The sequence below is a fragment of the Astatotilapia calliptera genome, chromosome 5 (assembly GCF_964374335.1).
Source record: "Astatotilapia calliptera chromosome 5, fAstCal68.1, whole genome shotgun sequence".
Lineage (NCBI taxonomy): Eukaryota > Metazoa > Chordata > Actinopteri > Cichliformes > Cichlidae > Astatotilapia > Astatotilapia calliptera.
Genome location: NC_137426.1, coordinates 35,695,613 through 35,708,609, shown reverse-complemented (window position 1 = coordinate 35,708,609; position 12,997 = coordinate 35,695,613). Strand labels below are relative to the sequence as shown.

The following is a 12,997-nucleotide window of genomic DNA, read 5'->3' as shown; positions in this document are numbered from 1 at the left end:
AAGCAAACAAACACTCAGAGATCAGAGATCAGGTTTTTATGTTTGAGTAGAATTTGCAGTACCTTCTGCAAATACAACACATGTATATACTGTGTTTAGTTTTTATTTTTATTTATTGAATTATGTTAAAAAAAGATCGGCATCATCCTTTAGAATAATTTATTCTAGGATTCGGTAAAAAGCTCTTCTGACATTTTATGTTGGGTGATTTCACACCCAGTAACTGCAGTCTTAAAATATCAGTGTTATTATTCAGTAAAACCTCCTATCAGCCAAACTGTGGTGTTTGATTTTTACAGTGACCCCACCCTCTAGTTTCCAGTTGAACTGTCATCTATTGGAATGTATTAATAGGCTGGAGCGCACACTTTCCGGGTGGGAATACCACAGGGTGGAACACAGACGACGATGTTCCTTGTGGAGCAGCGGAAGAGGTGATAAAAACATTTCAGATAAGAAGTGCCTAATGTGTGCGGCACAGCTGTTTTTCTTCATAATATCTAAATTACTTTATAAGTGTATTAATAGTGGGACCTTCTGACACCAGTAGATGGGGATGTGGGTTCACTGTTGACTGAGGAACCAGCGGCCCAGCGTGTGACGGTGTTACTGACGTGGACAAACGCACTCTGACACTGTGACCTTTTATTGACAACGGTTTGATCGTCAGTCAGTTTACAGATACAAACGTACATGCTGTGTGAGGCCAGCCTGCAGTTAACGCAGCAGGCTGAGTCAGTCCTGCACACCACACAGGAAATTGTCTAGTGTGTAAAAGAGAATGTGGCTTTTACCCTGAGATAATTACACAGTCAAATAAAAAAGATGCATCTGGTTACAAACTAAAGAGTATAACATGAAACAATAAAATGTAACCCCCCCTATAATAATACTGTCAGTGCTAGAATGACATCATCACTACTTTTTTGTGTGTTTTGAACTCATTTGATCAGATCACATATTCATAAATAATATACACCAAACGCTTGACCAAATCAAAAATTAGGTCCAAAACGGGCAAAATAATAATGAAAAAAAAAAAAAAACCCTGATGACATTAATTTACGTAGTTTTGCTTTTAGTATATTTTATGAGATGGGAGAAAAACGTTCTTCTTTCTTTTTTTAATTGGAGAAACGCTCCATTTCCCCTTTGTGTTGCCCAGCTCTGTGGATATGTCACTAACATTTATCATTTACATGTGAAATATGCCAAATCACAAAAAATACCAAGTGAAATAAGCATACGATACCAAAATAAATATCCTTTATTTGATTTTTTTTTTATCTAAAACTATTGAAAGATTATTTTTTAAACTACACAAATAAAGATTGAAATTGAACGATTTATACTGCTTCCTAGACTTCTGAGACCATTTGTTCTCATATATTCATTTTGTCAGTTTTGGACCTTATCTATGGAAAAGTGGCCGCTATGCATCGTGTGATGTCACCACAGCCACATCACCATCCTGGTGCTTGAGTGTGCCGTATTCTCCCGGATGACAGCTTTTCAGGCCGTTGTAGCATCTCCCTCTCTGTAATGTGAAAATCTCTCAGCTCCTGTGCTGACATATCAGTGAAGTGAGAGGAAAAAACAACACAATCTTACAGTTGTATCTTAAAGCCAGCCAAAGGTGCGAAACATCACCAAAAGGGTAATGAGGGAATAAACCAATAACCGAGACCAGCCAACGTCTATACACACAGTTGAACAGACACTAATAGTGCGAGTGTATAAAAGCTAAATTATGTTTGCTAGAGTGAAGCTGAAAAATACATACGTAGAAATACAAGGTTTTTCAGGAAACATTACTTTCAAGGAAACATAGCAGAGAGCCTGCCATGATAGGAATAATTCAATCTTTGGCAATATTCTACAAGATTCCTAGATCATGCTTTAACCTTTAGAGGCATTACAAAAATCTAAACGCCAAAAATGTTTAGCACCATATGAAATGTCTAGTCTCTGTCTGTCTCTTTGGTATTACATAGTGCTGGGTGTTATGAAGACGTGAATCTTGGCCAAGAATGAAGTGAACGTCCCTTGCCTCAGCAGCTTCATTTCCACGTCTATCAGGAAGTCTTTGGGCTCGCGGACCTTTCTCTGCAGGTAGACGGCACCTGTGAAGCTGTTCAGCTTGCGTGTGCTGAAGTATCCCTCTTCATTCCCCTTTCTGATGCTAATGACAATATGATCTCCAGAGTAGGCTGGGTTAGGGCCAATTCGGAAGATCTGAGCTGGAATGATGATGTTGGTCTCATACGTGAGCTGGTAGTAAGTGATCCACAAGGGAGAGTTCTTACAGTCTAAGGAACTGGCGGGACAGTTGATCCGCTCACAGCGTCTGAAAATGAGCCAGGGAAGATGGTGAGAAGACGTAAGCAAAACATTGTTTGGACACTGTGCTGCTCACTGAACACTCAACACACAAAATGTCTTGACATTACGTTTGTGAACTGGCATCGAATAAATAGAAGTGATCCTATAGAACCAATTCTAGATAACGCATCATCTGTGCAAGGGTGGAAAAGGGATATAAGACGGGTAGGGAAGAGATGCCGTTTCTACTGATGGTTTCTTGTTAATCATCACAGACCATGTCAGTAAGCTACAGCAGCCTCTGGGCTTTCAAGACTGTGGGGGCCCATAGAGGTGAAAATCAATGTAAGAAATAACCAGCAAATATGAAAATACTATAAAAGCACATAAAACACAGCAAAATTTGAATAAAACAATGGAAGTAGAAAAAAAACAAATGTCACAGAAGACAACTGCCATGTTTTTGGGGACGTGACGGACCACCTGGGAAAGTGACACAAGCCATATGAGGGATCCCACTGTGCTTTAACTACATGATTCATATATTACTGTAGATATATGTTTGCTATGAGCTGTTTACTGTCAGCTTGCCACATCTGCAGCTGTTCCATCACCTCAAAAACACGTCTGTTGTGTGGGGTGTTTTGTGAGAGCTTTTGCAGCATTTTCGTCTTCTTTCCTTGTCTATTTTTCAACATCCGTTGTGTTTATGCAGCATTTTTCTTCTTCTGCATTTGTTGCAGTGCCTTTCCCCTCTCTACACTCCCTGAACATTTTGAACCAAGCTGCAGCGTGATGCAAAATCATTTGCTTCTTAAAGCACATGTGATTTTTCCATTGCTACTGGAGTGCTATTGAAAAGAGGTAGCATGTAGCAGCACTGCTCTTTCACATCACTGCCCCCTGCTGCAAGGATTCCATAATAACATAGATGAAGACTGTGGATGCCAGTGGAAATCAGAAGCCTTTGTGGGTCTTTCCCACAGTGCAATCTGAAGCTCCGTGACTGTTTATCCATCACACATCAGGATTTACAGCCTGGAGTTATCGTTGTAGTGCACCGTAATATTTGCACAACTCACATCAAGACAAGAGTGCCTAGGAACCTAATACGGGAAGACCAAGACACATTTTAATCTCAGCTGTCTGTCCGTGACTGCCAAGTCTGCTCATGAATGAAAGATGTCTCTCCATGGGGAGCCAAGAGATGTCACACTGAGGGTAATAAGGTGTCTCTAGGTAACACTGATAAGACGTCTCTTGTGGGCTGACAGGGGAGTGAGTGTGTGTGTGTGTGAGTGTGTGTGTGTGGTGTTGCTGTTCAGTGGAGCGTAGAGCAGGGAGAGCTGCAGAGACGGCTCTGGGAAGCACCGAGCTGATCAAAGCCATCTGACTTCTTCACACAGCGGATGTGAATCATGTTCAGTTAAACAAGCTCACAGCTAACAAGGCCCTTCTGTGCAGAACACTGCGCTGTACGCACATCGATGTATAATGTTTCACAGCCTGAGAGGATCTGGACAGAAACCGTATACACAGATATAGGCCAATGCAGCTGGAGACTGCAAAAACAAATTTTATTGGACCTGTTTACAAAGACAACTCAAATATGGAAACTTATAATACCCTGATGTTCTAATGAGCCTTAACCTCGGCATACTTTGATGTAGTAAAAACCTGACTCTGAGCCAAAAGCGTAAAACTTTAGCAGGGGAGAAAATATAAATCTGACTCACGTGTTTGACACTTTCTTGTAGTGTTGAGGGCAATCAAAGGAGAGACACCTGAAGCCTCCCTGAAGGTTGTAGCAGGTCTGCCCAGTGGAGCAGTTGTGGGTGCCAGTTGTGCACTCATCAATATCTGGAAAAAGAGCCAACAATAAATCTAATAAATATCATCATTTTGATATGATAGACTTTTGTGACCCAATCTGAATGATGCAACTGATGATCAACTCCAAGAATAGGAGACAGACACAGTCTAAATGCAACGTGTCTGGATACACTCATTATTCAGAATGACCTGCACTACTCTGAAACTGTGTGGGTGTCCTACTGGAACAGCCGCATGGCTGGGTGTTGGTACCAGTGCAGGCTGGAGCACCCTGTCCAGTCCCATTACCACCAAAAATGATCACAGTTGCAAATCTGCATCAACAGCTCAACCTCAGTCGACTTCAGCCAGTTGCAGCACGGTGATGTTGAGCATACGGTGTTTAGACTACAATGACTAAAACCAATCATAGAATAGATTTGGTTGTTCTACACAATGAAAACAATGCAGTGAGAAATGCATCTGATCTAAGCAGAGACTAAACATGTTTATGACATAAAACATTGTTGTCATCTGTCATTGATGATGATTGGGATGCAAATACAGGGATGCCTGTATTTGCATCCTCTTGGCACTGTGTATGTAATCATAAAGTGGGAAAACTTTGAGTTAGGTTTGCTGTCAAAATTCCACAAGAGTAACAAAAAATCCATTAACTTGGCAAGAAAGGAAATTTCCATAAATCTCTAGCACCAAATTGAACCACTGTTACACTTGTCAAACAATATCAGTTAATAAGGGCTATACAATATGAGCAAAAGTTATACAGTAGTGCAGTTTGAATTTAAGGATTAATAAGTTAAGTGAAAATTGGGTAGAAAAGGGAGAAACTCATTAAACCCATAGGTATGCATAGGTAGAGCAGTAAATGTTCTCTCCCAGATTCAGATTTAGTGTGCTGCTGTTTGCGTAGGGCAGCACGGTGGCGCGGTGGTTAGCACTGAGAAGAGTTTGATTTCACCAACTAGCCGGGCTTTTCTGGAGCTTGCACGTTCTCCCCATGTTTGCGTGGGTTCTCTTCAGGTACTCCAGCTTCCTCCCACAGTCCAAAGACATGCAGTTAGTGGGGTTAGGTTGATTGGAAACTCATAGGTGTGAATGTGAATGGTTGGCAATTTCTATGTGTTAGCCCTGCGACAGACAGGTGACCTGTCCAGGGTGTACCCCGCCTCTCGCACTGTGGGTAAGTAGAAGAGAATGGATGGATGGATGCTGCAATTTGCTCAATCTATTCTTTAACAGCCTGTCACACTAAGTGTACCCACTGCATTTTTAACAAGATTTCTTTGACTTTTTTCTATATCTATTAATGTAGTTACTACATGCATATAACAGCACTGACAGAAAGGTTTTCAATGCTCCAGTCAAACAGTACAAAAATGTAACCTGCATCAGGTCCAAGAAGACGATTACTGTATATATCAGCCTCACCTTTGCAGGTGCGTCCGTTGGCAGCCATGACATATCCATGAGGTGGACAGGCACACTGATAGCTGCCTGCAGTGTTAACACACTGGAAGGCACAGAGGTTCCCGATGCTCTGGGAGCACTCGTCAATATCTGTGTAAAACACACACATGCACATCTCGTCACTGTGATTAAACTGTGAGGAAAGAAAGGTTCAAAAGCAGTCGGGCTTTTCAGCTTTATCTCGAGCATTGTGTGTATCTTATGTGGAACATCAACTACAACTTGGCATCAGGAGAAGTTCTCTGCAGCTGGAACATCAGCCCCTTTTATGGGAAATTTATACCAACACATTTACCTCTGTTTTATAGAAAACCGTTCCTGGGTAGGTTATTTTGGTATTGATTGTCCTGTCTGATTTCATACATCACTCATCCGATTTCTCTACTGTGAAACTAACAGCAAGAGAACGACAGTCTAATTTTAAAGGTGTTCTATGTATTCATCATTTGAAGCATGTTTTTCTGTTGTTGGCTTTCCTGACACAACCCCAAAAAGGACGTGTGTCTTCAGCAGGAGTTGAACCAGCAACTGTGTAAACCACTATAATGCAGCTATAGTGTATTATATATGTAAGTGCAGTCTGTGTATGGTTTTGGATAATAGAAACACTTCAGTAAATGCAGCTGAGGTTCACAACTCTCTGAGTAAATCACAAGTGTTTGTGGGCAACTATTTGTTAAATTTCACACATGTATCTAATTAGATGTGTCTAAATGTGTTGACTGTAAATCACATAAACTGTAGGAATAGAGCAGTATGCTGGACTGAGGTCTCCATCGATCTCTCTGAAGTGTTTCTACCACACTGGCAACCTTGGAAGAAAATACCTTCACAGGTGTGCCCATCATCTTTCAGGTAGTAGCCTGGGCGACAATAGCATTGATATGAGCCATAGATGTTGGCACACTCCTGGCTACAAGGGTTTTGGTCACACTCATTTGTATCTGAGCACAGAAACAAAAAAATACAATCATAAAATTGGACATAAACGTGTAAATATTTATGCAAGCTGTATGTTAGGAGTTAGATAGAAAAAACAAATATTTGTATGTATATGTTGTAATGTTGCTGCCTCCCCAAACACCTTTGCTGCTCTAGTCATTTATCCAAGACACTTTGTTCAAGACAAGTAACTTGAAAAAAATCGATCTTAAAAGCGATAATCAAAACCCAATGATATCCTTCAGGCAAGCGTTTATCTATAAACCTCGATGAACGCTAAGCTTCACCTTCGGAACAGAAACATTTACATCTGGATTAAGTTCCTTCAGTCACGTCTGTGACAAGCTGGACATAACGTGAATCATGACCGGCTTTGCTCTCTGAAGCACAGTCACATCTCCAGCATGCTGACGACTGACAGCACCTGAACCAGGAAACTATTATTATTACTCTTATCCCAGAGATGGAGACTAAATTAAATGCCAATGGAAAATAGCCTTTATTGATAACAGTGACTTACAAAGGAGACATAAACAGTTTCTCATCAATATACTTAATCTCCAAAGTCTGTGCAAAGACTACTTTTGCCTTTTGATGCTGATGTTGTGCCCGGAGGCTCGCCTCTGTGATTTAAGTTCTTCATGAAGAACATTTACACACTGTCTAAACAAGGTGGCATTTAAATTTTCAATATGTCAGAGGAACAAACTGTCTAGCTTACCTTCGCAGTTCTTGCCGTCGAATGCGAGGGAGAAGCCAGCTGTGCATGAGCAGCGGTAGGAGCCTGGGGTGTTTTCACACTTCTGGGCGCAGAGCCTGCCAGAATAGCGCCAGCACTCATTTACATCTGTCAGTACAAAAACAGGAGCTATTAGGCAGCAGATAGCCTTGAGGCCCACCAAGGACTCAACACACATACTCGATGAGCTTCCCTTGAAGGCCATCCCTCTTTTAAGCCAGCTTTCTTTTGATTGGCTGCTTCTCAGAAGCTTAAGGTTTGTCCAAACACCTATTGCGTGGGACTTTTGATGAATAGGAATACACACAATTGTAATACACGACAACAAAAACTAAAAAAATAACATATTAGGTCAACACTGAAGTAACTACAGCATACGCTCCAATTTCCTGAAAAATAAAACCCAGTTAAATATGACTTTCTTAAAATAAACACTCAATATTAAATATTATTGGCTAATTCTTCACAATTTGTTCAGTTAATTCAGATCAATTCAATTTCAGTTATGTAGTTCAAAATCCCGTTCATTTTACCGTGTCATTATTTATTTAACAAGAAATGGAGCAAAATGCAGAAACAGTGAGTAAAAAACGAAGCACATGCCGTGATTCAGTACCTTGTAGAACCATCTTTAACAACAATAACTTCAAGTAATCATTGTCTACATCACTTTATTAGTCTCTCATATTCTTTTTTATAACGTTGCTTCAGTTCATTGAGATTTGCTTACACACAGCTGTCGTAAAATTACAGTGTGTAAAATGTCAGCTGAGTTCTGCTTTCGTACTCTTTAGAACATTTAAGCCTGCTTGCTGACATCTGCCTGGAGACTGGACGGTTGCATGTCTAATCTGCTGACAATTAATAATTATGAGAATTATGAGAATATCAGGAATAAATATGCTTTATGTTTCGTCCAAGAATTGAAATCCACAAATAATAAGCATTTTTTACAAATGATAGGCTGAAAGTGTAGAAAGTGTTATCCAACCCAGTTTGGTCAAATCTGACATCATAACAGAAAAGCTCTGATTCAGTGAGCCGACGTTTGCACCCATAGCTTCTCTGGTTTCAAAAGTGCTCGATAAAGTGAACCTTCAGTCTGAACATCTTCACTTGCAGACGTCACACAGTGATACGTACCAGTGCAGACTTTGCGTAAGGCGTTATACTGGTAGCCTGTCTGGCAGTCGCAGCGGTAGCTGCCGGGGAGGTTGTGACAGATCTGGCCCACTCCACAGCGGTGCGTCCCCATCTGACACTCGTCAGTGTCTACGCAGGCAGAAAGAAAGATGAAGCACTTCAACAGTGACCCGAGAGGGTATAACTTAAACACAGCTAAGGCTTGTTACAGTCCAAAAAGACCAGGCATCAATGTTCTCACTCTCTGGGTATTATTATTTTGTTATTTATGTTTTTAAAATGATTTTTATTTTTAAATTATTTTGGAAAATAATTGTTGGTGTGTATCAGAATAAATATTTTCTTGGGAGAACAATTTATTAAAAACAACAATTACAGACCACTTAGGGTTAGTTTAGGGAACCAGTGAGTATTTCAGACAATGGGCACAATAAAGCTTAATTAGTCAATTTCCTTATTTGTGTGTAATACTTTTAAAAATATGGGGGAGTGGTGTGAAGATAGAAAAATGAATGAGTAGGAAGCAAGATTTTAAATAGCAGGGACAACGGCAGGCCAGTGGGATGGGAGCTAAAACTGGATCTATCCAATACAGAATCACTACTATGGTAGAGTAAATGGCACATGTTTGCAGACAAGTCGGCGTCATCAACATACAGCACAGGCAACGACTGCAATCTGCTTGCGACCAAAGTAAAGTCACAAGGAGGTTTCTGATACAGCACTCCCTTTGTGACTCTTGGCGGCGACATTTCCTCTTGCTCATCGACATCTTGATCAAACAATCACTCAGTACTTGCATTGTCATTTATAAGAATACAATTAAATGAAGCATAATTTGACACCATTTAAGAACTGCATGTAAGCTGAACAAGATTTAGTTGTTCTCATTTTAAGTCTGTCTTTTTGAGCAGTTTTGAGTACCAAAGCAGCAACTGAGTGAGAGCATCGATGCATGGTCTTTTAGAAAAACTCTTGTGCCACAACTGTACGATGACCTTTAACTGAAAGAATAGAAGTGATTATAAATAATATTCACTCTTGCATTTTTCCTGGTTGTATCTAATCGATTGAACCTGTGTCTTGGTCAACAACAGGGCCATCAGTGCTTTCATTCACACCTTTCCACAACACCATCCTCCTGTGTGAGTGGTGCATGTTGTGCTAAACCTCACCAACACACTTGGCTCCATCAGGGCTGGCGTGGTAACCATGGCTACACATCACAATCTTCTTCTGGCACGTGTAGGAGCCAACGGTATTGATACAGTTAAAGCCTGAACTGCAGGGCTCAGTCAGGCTGCTGCACTCGTTTATATCTGCAGAGTCAAAAAGATCAAGAATGAAGCTGTGACTGCGCGGAGGCTCAATCCTGATAGGCTTAAGATGACTTCAATTCAATTTTATTTATACAGCATCAAATCACATCAACAGTCTTCTCAAGGTGCTTTGTATTGTAAGGTAGACCCTACAATAATACATGCAGAGAAAATCCTCCCACCCTCAGACAGATCTGTGATGTATGTGCAGTCATCTGCAGGGAGACATTACCACTGATGATTACTTGCTCTGCTTTGGCTGTAGATCAGCCGAGGTACACGGGGCAGTTTTATGACATCAGGAGCACCCAGAGGTGAATATTATGTTTCGCTCATTTTGCAGTGATGCTGCCCTGCACGGTACTGAGAAAAGTGCAAGTAATCCAAAGAAAATTGGATTACATTCTGTTTAATCTTTGTGTTAGTACAGTGATTTGTGTTGAAGTGAGCTCAGGAACAAGAGAAAATCTGAAGTCTTGTCAAATACTTTTTCACAGGTACAGCGTGACATCTTGCTATGATAAAGAATCCTTTAAAAAAATTCCTGAATCCAGTGGTGAGCTCAGCTTAATGCTCTGAGGGCTAAGTCATCATCAGCGCTTTCACCAACCCTAATGCTAACTCCAGAATATGTCACTTCTGTTACATTACTCTCACAAGAATCAAGAATTAAGAAGTAAATGCAAATCCATAAGTTTTTGGGTAGCCTTCCTACCAAACAGATACAGAAGTGAGCTAATTGCATAAAGTGCTCGGCAGAGGTAAGAGCTTTTACCACTCATGGACCACTGTGTCTTATCATGTGTGTAAACTGTGTCAGAAAGATGACTTTACTATACATAGACTGATCAAACGTATTGTTGTGCATAATCACTGCCCCAAAAGACCCATGTTAGCAATCTCTTGATATCAGTCACCAGCAACGCCATCGGAGGTTAGGTGTATGTTCTTACTTTGGTTAACCTTTTAACCCCCCTTTCACCTATTTGGAACACTCAGAAAGCTTTACATAACACAATAACTGTAATGCAAAAATGAAGAAAAGACACTTGATTTAAAATCTTGTAGTTTGAAACTCTTGAGAAATATCAAGATAGTTAAAGCCTGGTTAAAAGACAGTTAAATATCAAGAGTCCGAGTAGTACTGCAGCATGGAAAAACACACAGACACAGGCACAATGCAGAGTAAGTTTGATGGACGGCTCTGCTAAAGAGGCTCATTTTGCTTAAGATTTGTCCTTACAAAGAATAGGACCAACTCTATCAGCTGTTTACTGGTCCTGAGTTAGGATGTAATGCTACCCAGCCTGGAGAGTATGGGCAGTCTCTTACCAATACAGTTGCCATGAGAGTCCTGTGTGAAGCCACTGATGCACTTCTGTTTGGGATTACACAGGAAAGAGCCCACTGTATTCTCACACACAAGGCCCATGCCACAGTTATGAGTTCTCATCGTGCACTCATCAATGTCTGTAAAGAAAGAATAGATTTGCATTAGTTTATCTGCACAAAGCAACCTCTCAATGCATTATTCTGTTACAAGAGGCTCTGTAAATTTAGCTCGAGCTCTCCGGCTGTTAGTAGTACAGCAGGGGGCACTGTGACTCAAGCACAGAACATTTACACACTTTGACTCTGTCAGTGTTTAACTGGAGGGAAGAATTCAATGAAAACATCGCTTGATTCGACTGTGCAATTAACAGAAGTTGAACAGAACTTAAATGACAGTTATTGAATCTCATGAGCAATATGAGAGTTTTTTCCTTTTTTTCATGCCGCAAGTAGTTCATTTTATCCTGGGTCCTCTGAGCAGGTCTTAATTTGACTTTTCTCTGTTGTTAATATCAGAGGGATACTCTTCCAACATTCTGTCACTGCTTTCATATAACTAATTACTTTTTTTGCCTGCTGGATGGTTGACTAGATACTACCTTCATGTTATGCTTGTACTGATTAGTCCTCTGTGATACGAGTCACATGAGCTTCAAAGTGCAGCACCACCAATCCTGCTCTTTGGTTGATTATCTTGTAACATATTGAACCTTGGTATCTGCTTAAACCCACACTTTACTGTTTGGGCCAAGGAAACATGAACTTCCTGTCTTTATGACGATTTGCTGAGTGAGCCTAAATTAGGTGACTTTGGGTAATTGTTTTTGTATTAAAAGTAGTCAAAGATGTTGTCATGTTGTTTGAACAAATCCTTGATATGAAATATTTACCTATTAACATACCAGAACAACCCTTTAAGTTGACACGTAGGTAAGGTCAAAAGTTTTAAAGGTATGCAAGCACTTGAGTCACAGAGGGGCAGTTCGGTTGGGATTAAATCCACCCAGAACTGTATTTATTCTGGCTTATGTTAGCGCTCGCTATTATGCTGACATAGACCATTTGCAAGACATGGATCGTATGATACCCAAACAGTCTAATAAATAAGCTGGCCATTTTCAAATTATTGCATTAGCTAATGAAATAACTATCACCAAAACCCCAGAGCATTGTTAATCTAGAGCTAGCAAGCTAACGCTATACGAGCTAATGAAGGACAATAAAAACAACAGCCAAATTAGGGGTTTGGTATTATTCGGTTTAGACAGGCTGTTGTCCAACATACACAACACAGAATACATAAAATACAACATAATGCTACCGTCAGTCTTGTGTATATCTTGTAATTATTTTGGTTGATGCAGGCTTGCACACTGTCTGTGAGTATATGCTGCATACCAATGTGACTAATACTCAGTGAATGTATTTAGTCTCCTTTAAGATGCAGTTTACAAAGTATGGCAGGAATGTTGCAGTGAAAATGATTTTTGCATATTTCTGCATCACTAGTGTTAATTTGATCTAAATAAGTGAGGAAACAAGGATCTAGGACAGTACAACAACAGCAGCACCTATTGCATTAATAATGATGCACTACAGTACACTGCAGTCTTGTATTCATGGATTTATGACCCCTAAAGGATTTCCAATAATATGTGTTTTCAGTAATGCCGCTAAAAAGATCAGTAGAGAGGAGGAGGTGACAAACAATAGGACCAGAATGGCTTGTGTGTGAATCAATAATATGCTGCCTCAGTTTGAGCCAGCATGCTGGGCTTGCTTCTTGTTTCTGGACCCTCTTAAAATTTCTGAAAAAGTGGCAACAGTGAGTCCCACACTCCAACACAAACACGAACCCCAGCCAAAGGTAAGTGCCAAGATGTGGAATTACACCAGA

General features: G+C 40.4%; 1 protein-coding gene across 2 annotated transcripts in view; it reads right to left on the bottom strand.

Annotated features, from left to right (window-relative positions):
* Positions 1–630: 630 nt before the first annotated feature.
* fbln2 (fibulin 2) overlaps positions 631–12,997 on the bottom strand; it is a 72,294-nt gene continuing 59,927 nt past the window's right edge. Inside the window, exons 10-17 of one of the 2 annotated variants that reach the window (XM_026169063.2) lie at positions 11,101–11,238; positions 9,625–9,768; positions 8,450–8,578; positions 7,289–7,414; positions 6,453–6,569; positions 5,587–5,715; positions 4,059–4,182; positions 631–2,347 (exon numbers count right to left, since the gene is read on the bottom strand). In XM_026169063.2, the coding sequence (XP_026024848.1) occupies positions 1,987–2,347; positions 4,059–4,182; positions 5,587–5,715; positions 6,453–6,569; positions 7,289–7,414; positions 8,450–8,578; positions 9,625–9,768; positions 11,101–11,238 (1,268 nt within the window). In that variant the 3' untranslated portion in view covers positions 631–1,986. The remainder of the gene's footprint in view (positions 2,348–4,058; positions 4,183–5,586; positions 5,716–6,452; positions 6,570–7,288; positions 7,415–8,449; positions 8,579–9,624; positions 9,769–11,100; positions 11,239–12,997) is intronic. The other variant, XM_080302150.1, reaches the window with a different exon arrangement.